Source organism: Microtus ochrogaster, chromosome 6, assembly GCF_000317375.1.
Source record: "Microtus ochrogaster isolate Prairie Vole_2 chromosome 6, MicOch1.0, whole genome shotgun sequence".
In the NCBI taxonomy this organism is placed as follows: domain Eukaryota; kingdom Metazoa; phylum Chordata; class Mammalia; order Rodentia; family Cricetidae; genus Microtus; species Microtus ochrogaster.
The window spans coordinates 83,125,186-83,143,892 of NC_022013.1; the positions used below are offsets into that span (position 1 = coordinate 83,125,186).

An 18,707-nucleotide genomic window follows, 5' to 3' on the forward strand; every position below is an offset into this window, starting at 1 on the left:
ACCAGCATCCACCTTTCCATCTGCCACCTTGCCCCTTTCTACCCATTGAGCACTCTAGGTGTGGCCCATCTGACTGCCTTCTGACTAGCAGTCCAAGCCCTCACCCCACTTCAGGAAACCCTGGAAAGCACAGGAGTTGTGGACAGTGGCCAATCCATGGACAGTGGCCTTCTCCACAACCTCAATGGCACCCTGTCATCTATCGCCACCCTTTCTTCGCTCTGACTAGCATGTGTTGGGGGCTGATGTGGGCAAGCCCAGAGCAGCACCCAGGTGAGCTGAGGGGAGCACCCATGCAGGCACTCACCTGTTCTGCTTAAACCCTCACTGTGTGCGGGGTTAGCTGGCCACATAATACTGGGGTCCTAAAGAACCAGGGAACAATTCTATGTATAAAATAATGAGACTATATTTTTTTGCCTCCGAATAAAATAAAAAGGCAGTAATCCCCATCTTTCAGAGCACAAATTGCTTCAGAAATGATTCTAAGCTCAAAGCTGGGTAGGCACAGAGGAACTCAGGGAACGACTTGGTGCAGCCACTGCCAGGCCTACATAGTTAGTAACCGTGATAAGACGTGAGAGCCAGGGGCCCTCTGGGGTGTTGTTCTGCAAACATGGCTGCACACGGCAATCATTTGGAGAGCTTTAAAATTATTCATGCTGGGTCCCATCCTCAGAAATTTTGACTTTGTGGGTTTGGGTAAAATTTTGGTCATCAGGATTTTTGATTTTTTTATTTTCCCCCAGATGACCCAAATATACTGCAAGGTCGGAGGCCCTCTGCTAGGCCAGCCTCATAATTTACACTCATTAACATACTTCCCGGTGTGGTTCATCTGGGCGGCTAGCATGCTTAACCTTGGTGAGCCCTCTCCCCTCCCAAGTGCACAGCCAAATGGGATGTGTGGACACTAGATCATTGTCTCATAAAAATCTCCTGCCCCTCCAACAAGCAGAGGTGCTGACCTGGTACAGTCGGGGGCCCTCAGGTTAGGGAGTGGGGGTCCAACTCTGCCAATCTGCTCCTCAGAGCCAGCTGGCAGCATCTCAAAATGATGCGTTCAGGCCCGAGTTCTCAGTTCTGTGAAGAGGTTTGGGAGCGGAAATTAAAAGCCAACCCTGACAGGGTTGTTTCTACAGGCCCAGAACAGCGCGGGGAAAGGCTGCTTGCTGAGAAGAAGCTGTGCAGTCAAGTTTTTGCTGATTTCCAGAACAGGCTGGGGCTAGGGAGGAGGGAGGGAGCAAGGGAGAGAGGGAGGAAAAGGACTGAGGTCCATGTTGGCACAGTTCCCACCCAGGCAGGACAAGCAGCCCCCAGGGAGTCTTTAGAAAACACTGCAGTCTGAGCTCAGCCTGGGAAAATGAAGTGCAACTTTTTGGATTGGAGTCGTTTGGAGCCCTGGGATTAAAACCCCTAGGGGTTTCCACTGTGTCCCTGAGGTTCAGAAATGCTGGCTACAATCCTGACTGCTGAGCTGTGCATCTCCCTAGGGAGCAGATGATGGGTCCCTTTGGGACAAGCTGGCCCGAGGGTCCCCAAGGCCACTGAGTCAAGGCAATACTGGCCTAGAGAAACAGATACCCTCTTAGGGGAGCTTGGGGCATTGAGACAGGGTATCACTGTGTCACTCTGCTATCCTGGAACTCACAGAGATCCATCTGCCTCTGCCTGCCAAGTGCAGGGCTTTAAGCACTTGTTCAGTTCAGCTCAGCACAGGGGGATTAAACACCATCATGTCCAGCTCCCAGAAGCCCTCTGCCACCACTGAGTAGGATACAGAGTGCTTCCTGGCAGGATTTGTTTGAAGTACATATCCATATTACCTGGCCTTCCAGTCTCCCTTCTGATAGAAGCTCACAAATTATGGTTCGGTTATTGACAACAAATAAAACCAGAAGCAGAAATATGGAAAAGACTAAAGAGTGTTCACTATGGGCTATTGTGTAGACCTAAGTGATCTTTCCTCTTTCATAAAGAGGAACCCACACGTCAGAATTGTTGCCTCAGGTTAGACAGTCCAGCTATACACAGTAGACAATGCCTGCAGGACAGATAGAAGACAGGATAACTTAGTGAAAGCCACCACGAGGAAAACATCACTTGAGCCACAGTGGCGTGGTGACGGCTTGTCCTACTTCTCCCCCTGGTCACATGCTGAAGACACCGCCCCAGTGCAGTGGTGCTGGATGGTGGGTTTTTGAGAAATGATTAGGATTAGCTGAGCTAAAGAAAGTGGAGACGTTACGACTGGACATTCCACAACCAGCACATTTTTTTCCACGATGAAGACACATCAAGAAGACAGCTCCCTGTGGACCGTGAAGCCCACTCTCATCAGGTTCTCAATCTACTGATCCCTGGATTTTAGACTCTTCAGCCCCAGAAATGTGAACGTAGACACCACCCAGGCTGTAGTGGTTTATTACAACAGAACGCATAGGCCAAGACAGCCAGTATGGGCTCATCTTTCACATCTGGGCAACCTCAATTCCTCCAGCAAAGGAAACAAGCTATGTATCCTCTGTAGACTAAGCAGAGAGCAACGAGCTCACACTGGCCTCCCTGAAGCTGGTGCCTGTAACTACCTCTTGGCACAGCCTGCAGAGGACCATAAGTGGTCTGACATCCTTATTATCTCCTTCAGCCCCAGAATGGCTCAAGCTGGCTTTCTACCAAGTGACAGCTTCTGGCCAGGAACACGCCTGGGTCTCCTGGGAAGGAGTGTTCTATAAACAAAAATAGGGTAATCACACAACTCCAGCCCCGCTCAGCAATCATGTCTATAGGGTGTGAGCATCATTTATATAGATCAGCTTCTGGCCCGTATCTTCTGGGCAGGCAGGAACGAGAGCTAATTAGAAAGATAAAGGACCCATGCCCTATGTGCATGATTCATAGTCGAGGCTTCGGTGACAGCTCTGAACTCTGCTTCCTGTGGGAAGCATGGCTACCTGGAGGGATGAGGCCAGGTCCCTTTGAGACAACTCGTTTACGTCACAAGTTCTGCTCACAGTAAGTTGACTTTTCATTCGGACAAAGATAAGACCGCTTCTTCTTTTTCCAGATCTCCCCCTTGATGATGGGCAAATACTAGAAAAGCAAAGCCCGGGGACTCGCTACCGGCTAGTCACCAAGGGATACAACCAATCGCTTGCCCTCTCATCGAGGGTTGCTTGTTTTCATACATCTCTTCCCTGACGTGTTATGGGTTGACTATTCACTACCCTTCCCAAACTCATGTTGAGGTCCTATTGTGATAAGCATTTGCTGACAGGGTCTTTAGAGAGGAGTTAAAGTTATGACATCACTAACATGGGCCTTAGCCTAGCATGGTTGTAAGCATCATAAGAAGGGGGTTTTAGGACACAGTGCACACAATGAAGAGGCCACCACAAGACACGGGAAGTGGGGAGCCATCTGCAGGCCCAGGAGAGGGCCCTCCAGAGGAACCAACTTTCAGTTACCCTGGCCGGATGCTTATTGGCTCCAGTACTGAGAGACAGTACATGTCTAATGCACCATGGTAGCCCTGGCTGACTCCTCTAGTTCCTGAGGGGGCAGGTAAGGACCATTGTACCCTCAGAAGGCTTTCTCCCTAGCCACCAATTTCCCAACCGTCCCTTAGAACTGAAGGGACTCCTTGGTTCAAAGTCCCATAGCCTAGGTTGGACATTGAGGACAGGAGTCAGCTGAGGGGTATGGCCACACAGGGGAGAGAAGGCCACAGGGGCCTGTGGCTAATGGTGTATCCCGTGGACAAAAAAATGTGAAGGGCACCAAGCACGCCTTGCAACACTGGAAGGTGAGGAAGTGTCTCCAAAATGTAATATATTGTCTTTAATCTGTGTGTGTAAACTAAGGTCTGCTGAGGTTGGGAAGCCAGGGCAAGTCTGAACAGATATCCAGTGACCACTCACTAAAGGACCCAGGAAAGCCCATGAGCCCCAGTTCCCAATCTCTACCTCACGGAGCAAACGAGGAAAGAAAACGACAGCAGATCTGGTCTGGTTACCACTGAGTTTGTTTCCTTTGTCAGTCAGTCAGTCAGTCAGTCAGTCAGTCAGTCAGTCACGCAGAGGCTAAAGCCATACTGGCCGTGTGCTGCATCAGACAGTGAGCACTGTACGTCTTCTTTGCTCACCGACTGTGAGGGCTAATTTTGATTTTCATCTTGATTGGACCGAAAGACACCTAAAGGAGTAGTAAGGGAGGCTCCCGGCTAGGCCTACAAGGGTGATTCCAGAAGCCCATGTGTCGTGAGGGCTCACATCGAATCAGCTAGACTACTGACCAATACACAATGAGGGGAGACTGGCGAGCTGGTAGGGCTGTGGAAAGGAAGGCTGGTTGGAGAAAGCGGGGCCGCGAAGGGCGTGTCCTTAGAGGTTACACATTACTCTTGACCATTTTCTGCTGGGACTCGCCCTGACTTCCTAGCCACCATGATGAGAGCTGCTTTGCCATGTCCTCCCGGCCACGATGGACTGAAGCCTCTGGAACCACGAACAAAATTAATCTCTCCTCCCTTATGTGGTTTCTGTCGGGTAACTTTGGCCACAACACAATGCCTAACTACAACACTGACCCACTTTATACCTTCTGGCCTCCTTCCACACCAAGGCCTGGAATATCTATGTTTGAAATCCTTCATCAGTAGCTGTAAACACCTTAGTGTCCCTTGCTCTTGGCATTCTGTAAGCAGCTGGCATGGCCGCAGTCGGAACCCCCATGCGGTACCACAATGGCCACTATTAAAGGATCTTGCAGAGTCTCCCAGATGCCATCTCATGTGCATCCCACTGAGAGGACTGGAACTGTGTCCCCATAGCAGGAACTATCCTGACCGGCTCTTTTATTTGGTTCCCACCAGGACACTGTGGTGCTGGCACTACCTTCCGTTGGTGCACCGGATCGCAGTGGCAGAGATGTCACCGTGAAAAGGCTATCACAGGGAAGTTGTGCTTGCTGTGTGCTCCCCGCCTACCTCTCTGTGCTGTAATTGCCGCACATTGTCCAGAATTTCATCACTGCTTTGACCGCTTGGCAGATACAGAAAGGAGACCGTGTGGGGGTTTTTTTTGTCCCCTTGTAATAATGGCATTTTGCATTGGTATTTCACATTTAACTTATCCAGGGCATTTTCCTAGTCTACTGCAGAGTTTTATCCCAGTCAAACAAAACTCCCTGTGTTGTATAATTGTCTGTGCCGTAGAGACAGCTTAGGGATGAGAGCCAATGAAACTGGGAGCTGGAGGAGGACCAAGGATTCGAATTGCTTCAAGATCCCAAGCCGCACAGAAGTTGCAAAGGGAGCCAGCATGGCAGCTCAGAGATGTGGCTTCTCCCTGGGGAAAAGACACACCTGGAGCGAGCCAGTCAGCTTCCTCAAGCTGGGAGACCCCCGGGGACTTTCCATCTGTAGCCATGGGCTCCCTGTTGCCCCTGCCTAGGTAGAAATGCTGCTGGGTTTACGTTGGGGAGACAGTGCTACTGAGAACAAGAGGTCATTAGATTTGGTTACGCTGGCCCATTTTGTGACCTAGAAACACAGCTCATAAATGTTTCCTGCTCCTTCAGCGATTTGGAAAAGGGCTGGAATGAGGGCCTAGAAGGGTGAGCATTTCAGGAGTTGAAAAGCAGAATGTTTAACTCTTGCCACATCTTGGAAAGGGGAACATCTACAAACAAAGTTTGTACCGAGAAGAAAAAAAAAACAAGTTGTCCCCAGACTATTTGAGATGAGTCATCCTGTGGGGCTGCCGTCACTTGGAAGTTAGGAGCCCAATGCCGTCAATCTACTTGGGCACCCGTTGGCAAACTATTGCTTTTGTTCTAGTGCCATTTAGAAAATTGTGGCTCTCTAAATCATACCTGGGGACCCGGGGAGTGGAAATGTCTGCCCACCTGCATTGCCAAAGCATGGCTTCCCTCCCAATTCAGGGGCTCACAGCCTGACTGCCCATTAGAGTCACCCAGAAAGCTGCTAACAACCCAAGGCTTAAGCTGGGCTCCGGACCAACTAAACCAGAAACCATGGAGCGGACACGGCAGCCTATTTTCTTGAGCTTCCTGGTCCATTTGAGTATAGGCGAGGTGGGATGCCAGAGTACCAAAGCATCCCTTACAATGCTCACCCACTGGGCGGCGGGAGATGCTCTCCTAACAAAGCATGTCTAACCTGCCCTGGGACTCTTTGGGCTCCACCACAGGTCTCACTCTCATGCTTCCTGGTGAGCTCTTTGCCTCATGAATTATGGAAATCGTTATCGTGGCAGTGTGCTGTGGCTGCCCTACCTACCCATTCAGAGAATTAACTAATCCATTCAGCTAATTAACATAAACAGAATCCCTGCTGGGCGCTGCAGGAGGTGCAGAAAGATGGATGCATTGCATTGAAGGATGTAAGTGTGTAAAATACATGTGCAAGGCACCATGATATAAGGTTTTGTGTGATCAAGGCTTTGAGGGACTCTGGGAAGGGATGAAAAAAAAAAAGTGAGCTCTCTTTTGGCTAGCTTAAACAGGTCTTCACAACAGCACTCCTCCCTTACACACACACACACACACACACACACACACACACACACACGGGGCCCCACGTGCACTTATCAACCTCAGTACACAGTTTAGGACCATAAACTGGGTAGGCTCTGGATGAATTACACCTGGACGGAGAAATCCAGCCTGGTGCTCACTAGCTCCATCAGGACCATCTCTGGGCCCTATTGGCTCCCTCCTTCCCACTCCCCCAGGCCCAGATTCCATCTGGTACCCTCCAACTTTTCTCAACCTGTGGCACTTTATCTCACCTGCCCACCGCCCTTGCAGCTCCTCAGCAGCTGTGAAGGGAAAGCCCCCCACCCCGAGACTGAGGCCAGAAGCTATCTCCCAATACCCACTCCCCATTTCTGCTAAGAATGCAGTCTCCCCAAATAAAGACGATGTGGCCAATGAATCAAGGAGAAGCAAAGTGCTAACTTCTGTGCTGTGTCCTTGAAGGAAATGGCCCACCTCGCTTCTTCTCTCCATCCTGCTGCTTGAAGAAGGTCATGGAGAGACACCCCCACTCCCGGGCCACATGGGCAAGGAAACATCATTGCAGAAACCAAGAGCTGGGAGGAATCCAGGTCCTTAATCGTCTCCGGCAGAGGACTCCGGGGGCCTGGATGGGCTCCCTTCAGAATGAAGTCCACTATGTCCCAGGTCCAGCTATATTGGGTCCTTTACACCCCATCTATGTCTCCATGTCCCACGTGTCCTGCAGTAAATACCTGGAGTTCCTCTGCACACTAATGAGAAAGATAAGCTATTACAAAACCCCAATTATTTCTAGCAGACTGGTCAGTGATGTAGTGATTCTCACAGCACAGGGAGCAAGAGTCTGTAAATCTTCACAGTCGGTGGGCCAGCCTGAAGGGATCTGCTTCCTCATGACGGCGACACACTGGTCAGCTGACTCCTTCCTGATTAAGGCACTTGATTGAGCATAGTTATTTTCATTGGTCCCCAAAGCCTGGAACTAGGGTAGAGGAAGGAAGTACCATAAAGGTTTGGGAAATAACAGCTCCCCTGGAGGGACACTCATGAAACAGCTGGGTATGGGAGGAGTAGGGACTCTGGAGGCAAATGTGCCAACCAGGTGGCTTGCTTCAGTGAGCAGAGACTTAGCCAATATGTCAGTCACTCTGAAGATTCAGCACAGGTCAAAGAATGCCCTTCAACATACCTAGTCGACCTGACTTGCCAGGATTAGCGAAAGTACTAGGACTTTCCTTGGAAACCTGTGCAGATGTGGATGTGTGTGTGTGTGTGTGTGTGTGTGTGTGTGTGTGTGTGTGTGTGTGTGTGTGAGCGTGTGTGCACACGCGCGCACGCGCAAGCTCTTGCATGAATGGCATATATGAAGATAAACAGGAAGAGAAAGGGCTGACTTTACAGAATTGGCACACATAGTCATAGGTCTGGGACATTTAAGGATCGTGGGCTTCAGTCCTCATGAACTGCTATAGAACCTCCAGGACTGGATTAGTGACCCAGAGAGTGGGTTATTATAAAGCAAGACTCTTCTACATATGTTTGCTCAGCTCCTGGATTTCATAACCTCCATAATCATGAGCTCAAATGCTCCTGTTCTCTATGAAGTATCCAGTCTCTAGTATTCTGTTATAGCAACAGAAAATAAATTAAGACCAAAAGCAATCAGCTTTTCTCAAGTTTTCTCACTTCAAGGTGAATCCCACCCAAAATCTAGCCTCGCAGAAACATCCACGATCATGTAGGACCACCAACTGGGCACCATGGTCTAGCCTAGTTGATATATACAATTAAGCATCACAGGTGGAGCAGAGATCTCTCTGTTTAGCGATGTACTATATGTGTCAAGGCACAGTCAGGGGCTGTGACTACCCTCAGTGAGGCATCCTAAGGTCACTGACCGCCCCCCCCCCCCAGTCTTTGGGAGCTGCTAGACTCCTTCCCTGCATGAAGTCTGCAGTGCAAGTGTCTGTTGAGCGAGGAAGACGTTCTGTCCATACACAGCCAAGACAGAGCAGGCTTGGAGACACCTGACCCAGCTGAGCACGGGACTCTTCCTCATCCTAGACCGTTTTGGTGGGAGTCGGCAGTGAGCCACACCTGTTGACTATCTGCTTCTCTAGGCTGGTGATGTTCTCTCTGTCCCTTATTCTTCAATAACCTTCCCCACGTGCCCCAGGTACTACCTTGGTGACTCCCTCCATTCTAATCACCAGGTATCCCCCACCATGCCTCTCTACTCTGGACACCCAGAGGGCTCTGAAAAGAATGCAGGCAGCGGGACCCTCTCAAGACCTACTGGAGGAAAACTTTCTGCATGCAGTTCATCCGGAAAGATGTGTGTCAAAATGTCTCCACTGGGGACTTTGGAAACCTCCAGTTGCACTAACAATAGAGACAACAGACTCAGGCATTTGCTCCTTCCAGGCCTATACCAGCATACGATTTCCACATAAGGGCACCAAGGGATCATTGGAGAGCACTGACCCTTTGCCCTGTGATTTTTGTCCCTCCAAGTCTGTCCTTGACTTGGCCCCAAGATGCGATCCAGGAAATAGAATGCCATCGCGAGGAAGAACCCTGGTAGTTATGGGGAGATGAGATGTGGAGCAGAGCCAACCATTCCAGGGGTGACAGACAATGAGGAGTGAATGACCTGTGAGCTGCCAGAAGCCTCATGAAGACAAATGCTCCCTCCCTGCCATGCCCCACCAAGGCCACAGAGGCCAGCACATGCCCCATGGAGTCATGAGCAATACAAATGGCAGCCACAGTATACTGGCTTGGTTCTTCATGATGATGGCCATGGAGAACCGATCTGTAAGCATTAGGCAGCTGCCTAGAGTCCACTGAAAAGCCAGTGTCAACACATTTGTCATGGACATGGCTATCGGGCCCTTGTGTAACCCTGCAGCTCTCTAGCAGGAGTGAGGTAAGGACAGGCCCATTCCTTGTGCCTCCAGCTTCTGGTTCAGGGACCTCATGACAGCACTATTTACATGGTGAGTAAAATGTTCTGTCTCTCCCTCTGACTCACAAGGAGTTTGCCACAGAGAGTCCCTGAAGATGAATTATTCATGAGACATGGTGTCGGCACTACTTGCAGGTTTTGTTCCAAGATATTTTTACTTTTCTTCAAGCATTCCCTTCAGGGTGAACTACCCCACCGCGAAGTTAAATGGTATTAGGAAGGATCCCTCAGGCCCTGTTGGCTCTCAGGATTGGCATCTTCTCTTTAGAATAGATGAGCTGTATTACTGTAGAGGTGGCCCTTATGGGCTACATTTTGAAGCAAATTAATGACTTTGCCCTACAGTGTAGAGGTTCAAACTATGGAGGCTGTTCAAATGGACTTGCCTTTTGGTTTCACTTAGGGACTATGAGACCCATAGGCCTCAATCTCTCTATCTGCCCAGTGGGGCCATAGTGCCTACTTCGCAGGGTTGCCCTGGGGATTCAAAGACAGAGTAACTATGCTATTGTTCTACCTTAGAAGTCCCCAAGCCATGGGTATTTCTGGTCTGGAAATCTGAGACATTCCACACAATAGCCTCTGAGTTTATTGTGTCCCTGTTACTGCATTATGTCCACAATTAAAATATCTAGACCCCAGCCTACCACACCCTAGGGCCCTGCAAGAAGATAGCATTGATAGCTAAAAAACCTTGAAGCCAAGGCAGCCCCTGTAGCAGAGAGAGTCCCTGATCAGAGGGGGTCGCATCCTCTCCATTCTCCCGACTAGTCAGTGCACAGCAGGTATTATGCACCAAAACAACGTGGGTCTTTCTCAGGGTTCTGGCTTGTGATCTCACTGAGTGTTTAGCCACTGCCTTTAGGAAGAGAAATTAGATGGACTTTGAAACCCTCTATCTGAAACTTTGTAGAATTAGCAAATTAGAACTCTGGCACAGAAAAGAACCACTTTCAAAAGAAAGATAAGAAAGAAAGAAAGATAAGAAAAAAAGAAAGGAAGGAAGGAAGGAAGGAAGGAAAGAAAGAAATTAATTTTGGGATGGTGAAATTGCTCAGAGGGTAAAGAACTTGTCACACAAATCTGATGACCTGAGATCAAGCCCCAAAACAATATGAAGGGGAAAGGAAAGAATGACACCCCAAAGCTGTCCTCTGGACCCCACATGTGTGCTATGGCATGCTCTGGATCCCACGTGTGTGCTATGGCATGCTCTGGATCCCACGTGTGTGCTATGGCATGCTCTGGATCCCACGTGTGTGCTATGGCATGCTCTGGACCCCACATGTGTGCTATGGCATGCCCACATACACATCATACTCAGATAACAACAACAGCAATATAGTAAGCAATGAAAAGATTTCCCCACTACAAAGGACACATACACATGGTGTCCACTGGTCAGTGCTCTCATGTGGATCCTCACTATCCCTGAAGGGCCCGCCTGTCATCTGAGTGGTGCCATTGGAGGTGGTGGAGCTCCTAAGAGACAGAGCTCAGGGGGAGGCTCTCAGGTCACTGGGGATGCTCCTCAAAAAGAGCTGAGGGAACCCAGCCTCCTCTTCTTCCTCTTGGTTTCATAGTTCATGAGGTGAGCAGTTCTCCCGGCCATGTAGTGCTACCATGATGCAATAACCATGATGCTAAAGGTTACATGAGGCCACCTGACTGGAGCCTCCAGAAAGTGTGAGCCAAAATAACCGTCACCTCTTTATGCGTGAACTGCCTCAGGTGTTTCATTACAGCAACAGAAAGCTGACTAATACAGCTATTGCCACAATAGTATTATACAATAAATCATTCTAAAATTCAGGTGGCAAAACAAGAGTAATTTACATTTGCTCCTGCATCTAATAGGTAGGTAAGTGTGTGGGACCTAGTAGGCTTGGCTCTGAATGACAGACAGCTCAGGTGACTTCCTCGGGGTCACAGTCTCCTCACACACTGGGCTGGCCTTGGAGGCATCAGAACTTACAGAGGGAGAGGGTATTTCCCAGCAACTCTCTTAGCCTCAATATGTGCAAACATCTAGCCATATCCCCGTGCACAAATCTGGTCCTGTGATAAAGCCCATCTTCAACAGAGAGAAGACATATTCTATCATAACAGAAAGAATTATAAACCATGGACACAGGTGGAGCCCACTGCAGGGACATGTGGCCCATGTGGTGGCACAGGACACTGGGCTCAGAAAAGAACCTCTTTGTTTGAATGTTCTGTTATCTAATTCTTGAAATTCTCATTTTTTTTACATGAAGTCTTATATTGTCATTTTTCACTGGACCCTGAAGACTTTGAAGTCAGCCCTGGGACACAGTGTATAAGTGTTTGTGCATCCACGTGTGTGGCAAATTGAGACTTCAGGGCCTTCTCATTTAACAGAAGTGACTTCCACTGAAGTCACATCATGGAGTTTCTACAAAAGATTCAACTGATACTGGCAGCTTTGTTTCATACCTGGGCTCTTCCCTGTGACAGAGGTGCCATCTGGGAAGCTTGGGACGGGGAGCATTTGGGGGAGTACCTGTATTCTCACTGTCTCTGTGATTGCCCCAGTGTTGAACCCAGAACACCCATCTCTCCCAATTATCCCCCTGGAATCAGCTCCACTACCTCCACAAGCCCCGCCCACTCCTATCCATCTCAGTGAGAATCCTCAAGAGGAAACTGAAGTTGTCTACACACAAGAGCTGATTCCATCCACTAACACCAGAAAACCTGCCGTGGAACCAGACACACTCTTGGAGAAACTAGGACATGAAGAAGGATCCCAGAGAGATGTCCCAAACTAAGCAGTTAAATCCCTCACCTTGGGCAAGATCAGCCAAACACACAATTATCGTGGCCTTGGCTCTTCGACCAGCCAAAGGAACCTCAGGACTACCAAATCCGAGGCCTGGGGATCGCTGCCGATAAAGCAAGTTCCTCTTTATTCTCATCCCAACTCTTTGGTTCCCACTTAAGCTCTTCCCTGAGACCACTCTGAACTCACAGGTGCAGCAGGCTGCCCCTCCCAAGTCTGCCTGCCACAAGAAGCCTATGTGTACCTGGGAACAGCCACCAAACCTTCCACGATGTCTCTCCCAAACAGAGTGTGTCACAGCCCATGGAGCCTACTATCACACGCCGGGTGGAGAGAGTTGCACGAGCACCCACAAAACATGAATCACACTCAAAGTCAGCACCAGCACCCTGCAGTTCAGACAACTACCCGAGAAACACATTTTCCGATAATTCTAGAGCTAAAAATGGAGCCACTTTGCACCCCTTTCCTTTCTTGCAAGAAGGCCGAGGAGGTGGCTCAGCAGTGATCAGCGCGGAGACTCATCCATTGTGAGCTGTTTGGGAAGCTGGTTCCAAGGAATTTCTTGGAAGGTACAATTCCCAGAAGGTGGTGATGCTAACTAGATCCACAGGGCCGTCACGCTATCCCTAGCATGGGCTCGCAGCTTGGGAATCTGGATGTAGCCTGTTTGAAACATGAACAAATAGCAGGGAGCGGCCCAGGCTGTACCACTTTTGTTCACAACCTTGTCTCCAAAACATTGAACGTTACTTACCTAAGATGATGGGAGAATGTCATCAGGCAAAGCCTCATCTCAGCCTGTGTGCCCATGGAGATGCCATAGGATTTTAGGAGGAATGAAGGGCAGGTCACTAACAATGACATTTAGTAGTGTTAAGTACATGTGAACTGCATGTGTGTGTTATCTAACGAATCCTCAGGATAACGCCATGAGGATGAAGTGCTATTGTTCTCTTACTTACAAGTCACTCTGAGGCCTGGGGATGTAACTTAGTGGTAGAACACTTGCCTTGCATGCCTGAGGCACAATACAATACTCATGACATTCAATACTCAATGTCACCCTCCTGAAAGAAAAGAGGGTCATCCTGGGTCATACCCCACAGGTCACAGAAATGTTAATGGTAGGGACAGGATTGGGAGGTGATGTTTGCATGTCACTGTGGTAGTCTGAATAGGAATCCCCCGCCCCAGAGGCTCATATATTTGAATGCTTAGTTACCAAGGAGTGGCGCTATTTGAAAGGATTAGAAGGATTAAAAGGTGTGTCCCTGATGGAGGAAGTATGTCATTAGCAATGGGCATTGTGGCACACACCTGTAATCCCAGCACTAGTAATATGAATGTGGAGGCAGGAGGATGAGGAGTTCAAGGCCAGCCTTTGCTACATTGTGAGCTCAAGACTAGCCTAAGCTCCATCATGAGACCCTGTCACCCTGTCACATAGACACAGAGAGAGAGAGAGAGAGAGAGAGAGAGAGAGAGAGAGAGAGAGAATAAGTAAATGCCATCTTTAAGGGGCAAGAGCAGTACATCATAGATAGTTGGTACTGTCCTGGCATCCCCAAATGAAGACTGTGGCAGCACTCCTAACGAGAGGGACAAACTATCTATTATTCATTCACCTAGTAAACACAGAGTGAACGTCTTCAATAGGCTGCATACCACCTTTCAGTCATTGTCACCATATCTGACTGTCAACTCAACATCACCCAACCTTCCCAAGCATTCACTGTCACCATATCCGATGGTCAATTCAACATCTCTGACCTTTCCAAACATTCACTGTCACCATATCCAATAGTCAACTCAACATCTCCGACCTTTCCAAACATTCCAGTAGCAGAATTAGACCTCATGCCTAGAACACTTGCACACATCTGTGGGAATAGCCTATAAAGTTACCAAGTTAAGCTAAAGAAGATTCCCAAAGGCTAGGTGCAGAAGTCTCAACAATTCAAACTGCACCCAGAAAGAAACTGTGTTCTGTTGACATTAATGAAAATGGTCTTGGGTACCCAGGGCAGGCAGACACAATAGCAAAGGATACACAGTAGCATCTTAAGCCAAAAGCCAGGCTTGGGGCAAGAGGGTGGAGCAAAAGGGAGACACCTGAAAGGAATAACATGGTGGGCACTTGACTGGTACCTGCCTTGCTAGCCCCATAGTGCTGGCCACTCCATGGAACCAGAGAACCATGAGGCCGCAGGGGAATGATCTTGCATAGCTACTGCACCTGAGTCCATCAGCTCTCTGATGACTAGCTAGCTTGGGCTGTCTTCCCTGGTGTTGCCCACTGCAGCGAGCAGCAGTTGTGTCTAACTAGCATTGGAGGCAGCAGCGAGAAAGGAAGGAGCAAGGAAAAGGCACTTGGAATACAGTATTTTCCACGTAAACCACTTTCCTCTGCTGCTTAGCGGGGCAGATGCAAACCACATGCAGATTTGCCTATGTCAAAGCTAAGCCATGGATAGCTTGCATCACATCCTTGCTCTGACCTTGGAAATGCCTAGAGTATAAGACTGTAGGCAGCAGGACCTCGATGGGGCAACGGGTGGCCATTGTCTCCTGTGGTCAGTCTGCAGCCAGGCAGCAGAAGGTTGAGCAAGGCAAGGGATGTGACTGGAAGTGATCATGTGATAGAGAACATGGGGTGATGCACTCAGGATGGGAGGGCGCCTGTCTCCCTCAGGCCTGTGTCACTTAGGCATTATCTTAACGAGCACAGCAGAGGACACTGTGAGAGAGCTGATGGCTGGAGTCTGCTGCTGGTGTCTGTGATATTATCTAGGAAGTAATTTGCACATTTTTAATGCAAATTATATGCTATTTTCTTAATCATTCTTTATTCCTTGGATCACTAGTATTTCCAAATGCATGCTCTTATCTGAGCATGCATCCCTGCTGAGACAAATAAGAGGCAGGATTCTAACATACTGGGTTTCTTAGCTAACATTAAAGGGCAAGTTATTAGCTAGAGAAATGATGGGCTTCTAGATTCGGCTCCCTCCAACAAAAGATGGAGAAGAACTTCACAACTTTGTAAAAGTCTTCAACTAGTGCTAGTGTTGGTAGGGCTCTTCGTTTTGCAAAAGGCTGTATTTGGGCAGATGATGGCTTCCCTGTGGCCAGTTACCCTCCACTCTGTACTGAGGTTGGGGACAGCCATTGGCTCAAGGCCATGGACCTTGGTTACTTCACCCATGAGCCCCTCTTCTCTAAGCTTTGCTGACTGACTTTCCTGACTGGAGGAGGGCGGAACTGAACAATGCCAAACGCCCAGTCTGGGTGGCATGTGCACACGCGTGCTTCCAGAAGAAGCTTGGGACAGCTGTGGTCTACTGTCCCCCTTTGACAGCACATTCCTGGCCTACCCCTCCACCGCACTCAGTGATCCTGCCAAAGGCCAGACTGCAAAGCTGAGTGACAGGTTTGAACCTCAAGACACCCAGTGTCTAGTTAAAATCTTCCTTATGTCAGGAGGTGCCATTAAAATCCAGAGCCCAGCACAGACAGGAACAAAGACTGGGGGGTGCCAGGAGCTTTAAATGTCAGCCACCATCATACGGAAAAGGGACACCCTACAACTGCAACCAGAGAGCCCCCGACAGGGCCAGTGTCTTGCTGACACCAGCTGAACAACTTCCTGCAATTAGTTCCTATTTGCCTCTGAGGGTTTCCAAAGAGCTGAGCCTGCTCCCACCCTGCCCTCCCTGCTGCCATTCACCCAATGTCCCCTCGCGCCAGGCCATGACCCTCCCTCCATCCACCTGGAGGACCCCTCTGACCTTTCTCAGGAGAAAGCAGATGCGTTCGATGTTCCTCAGTCGCTCCCTCTAAGGAGGCACAGGAAGGAAAGGAAACAGGAGGTTAAAGGTGACTGGAGAGTGTGAGAGCGCATAGCCTACCCCAGCAGAGGAAGACACATCCCAAGCACAGGCCAGCGGCTCTCCCCGGCAGAGTCTGAGCCTCTTGCTTTACCCTATCAGAGCCACTTGCTTTTTGCTCTTTTATTGTTTTGTTTTGCTTTGCTGTTGTTTTTGGAGACAGGGCTATAGCACAGGCTATGCTGGAGCTCACTGTGTCACCTCAATTGGCCTCAAACTTGTGACACTCCTCCTGTGCCAGTCTCCCAAGTGCTGGCTTTACAGGCATGAGCCACCTTACCTGGTAGAAATTTGCTCTTAAAAGAACTCTGCTGGCGGGCTGGGGAGATGATTCAGGGGGTAGTGTCCACTGCAGCCTGAGGACCTGAGTTCAGGTCCCAGAACCCATGTAATGAGCCAGTTGTAATGGCATGAACCTGTAATCTCAGTGCCAGGGAGGCACAGACAAGAGGATCCCTGGGACTTGCTCACCAGCCAGTCTAGCCAAATCTAAGACTTCCAGATTCATTGAGAGACCCTCTCATTTATTATGATGATGACTTAATTGTGTGATGTGTGTGTGCATGAGTGTGTGAAAGTACGGGTGTATGCACATGAGTGCAGGTATCTACAGAGCCCAGAAGAGGGCATCAGATCCCCTGTAGCTAGAGTTACAACCTATGTGAGCTCTAGGAACCAAACTCAGGTCCTCTGCAAGAGCAGAACAGACCCTTAACCACTGAGCCACCTTTCCAGCCCTATAACAGAGCCCACCTTAAAAAGGAAAAACAAGTGTGGCACAAGCCTTTAGTCCCAGCACTTGGGAGGCAGAGGCAGGCGGATCTCTGTAAGTTCAAGGCCAGCCTGGTCTACAATAGCTAGTCCAGGACAAACTCCAAAGGTACAGAGAAATTCTGTCTCAAAAAGAAAAAAAAAGATCAAAAACAAAACAAACAAACAAAACTGTGCAGAGAAACAGAGGAAGACATATGACATCAACCTCTAGCCTCAACATATATGTGCAAATGTACTTGCACACTTGGGCACACACATGAACATGTATACACATAGTATACCTCTATCTTTTAAAAAAAAAACACGCGTGGCAAAAGCATGCATTCTTCTTTCCCATCCAGCATTCAAGTCTTCATGCACACACAGATGGTCTGCATTCAGGGTGGGCACCATATGCTACTATGTATCTCAGGCGCAGGACACCTTCCTGGATCTCAAAGAGCAGCAAGCTTGTATCTTCATTAGGGGATGCTACCTTGCTTCACTTTTTCCATGTGAGTGTACTTGGAGGAAGCAAGCCCCCCTAGAGTCAGGCTACCAACTGTGTCCTGGGCTATGAGTTTTCTAGACGTCAAGTCCATCTGTCTCCAAGGACTGGCTCATTCCCAGGGGAAGATGTTATGAAGCTGAACAGAGGACGCTGCCCACAGCAGATGTTAAGTGCTCCAGCTTCCTTTCTCTGCTCTAACTGTCAAGATTTCTGAGCCAGGCTGAGCACAGCTGTGGCATCTCTGGTGCTTCATTACCGAAGCAATTTGGCTGCTGTAGACATAACGATAATGAGTTTCCTTGTGGATCAGGAGAGGACAGGTGGCTGGGACACTTCAGTTTCCCTAATTGAATCATAATACAGTGATCTCTGTGTAGCCCGTAAACCTAGAGGAAGGAGCCACATCACGACGAGCTATTGCCCACATGTCGGGGAAGACAAGCTACACACGTGAGAGAGTTTATACAGATGCACACACAACCAAGAGTTATACATACTCCAGCAAGTCAGAGCCCTGAAGGAAAACACCAACCCTCCTGTGATAGAGACTTCCTAGTGGGGGTGGAAGATGGAAAGGGAACTCCCCCTGCCTCCGTGCTCCTGGAAGTGGTCCACCAAAACTTCCACCAATACTAGAAGTTTTAGAGCATCTTAAATCTAAGGAACATGGGTTGTAGCTCAGTGGTAGAGGACTTCCCTGGAATGCCCAAAGATCTGAGGTCTGTAAGTCTCAGAGCCTGAATGCTGCTCTCCTCTGGGGGCCTCCAGGAGGCCAGAGGGCTGGCGACAGCTCAATGAAGTGGCTGGAGCATTCCATTCCCTGCTGGGAAATAATGTCCCGACAACAGGGAGAATCATAACGTGTCTACATGTTCGCCTAATTACAGCTTTCAAGATTTTTCGGTTTTGTTTTTAATCCCTCTCCCCCAGGGACACCTCAGGCTTTAGTCTGTCCATGTCTGGGCTTTACAGAACTCCACTCCTTAATTAATCTGATAACTAATTAGAAATGTTGCCATAATAGGAGTTTACAAAAAATAAACAGAGCTGGAACGTAGTTCAGTGGTGAAGCATTTGTCTTGTGAATATGCAAAGGCTTGGGCTCCATCCCAGAACCACAGGAAGAGAAAGGGGTAGAGGTCCATACCTTCATCCTGTGGTACCCATTTCTGTTTCTGGCAAGTCGTTCTGGATGCTCCTAGTGACTGCTTTTCTGCACTGTCTTTCCAGAAGCAAGCCCCC

At 49.0% G+C, this 18,707-nt stretch overlaps 1 protein-coding gene across 1 annotated transcript in view; it reads right to left on the reverse strand.

Moving 5' to 3' along the window:
• Cnih3 (cornichon family AMPA receptor auxiliary protein 3) overlaps positions 1-18,707 on the reverse strand; it is a 98,027-nt gene that overhangs the window by 29,400 nt on the left and 49,920 nt on the right. The window contains exon 3 of the mRNA XM_005348944.3: positions 16,103-16,150. Within this exon, the coding sequence (XP_005349001.1) occupies positions 16,103-16,150 (48 nt within the window). The remainder of the gene's footprint in view (positions 1-16,102; positions 16,151-18,707) is intronic.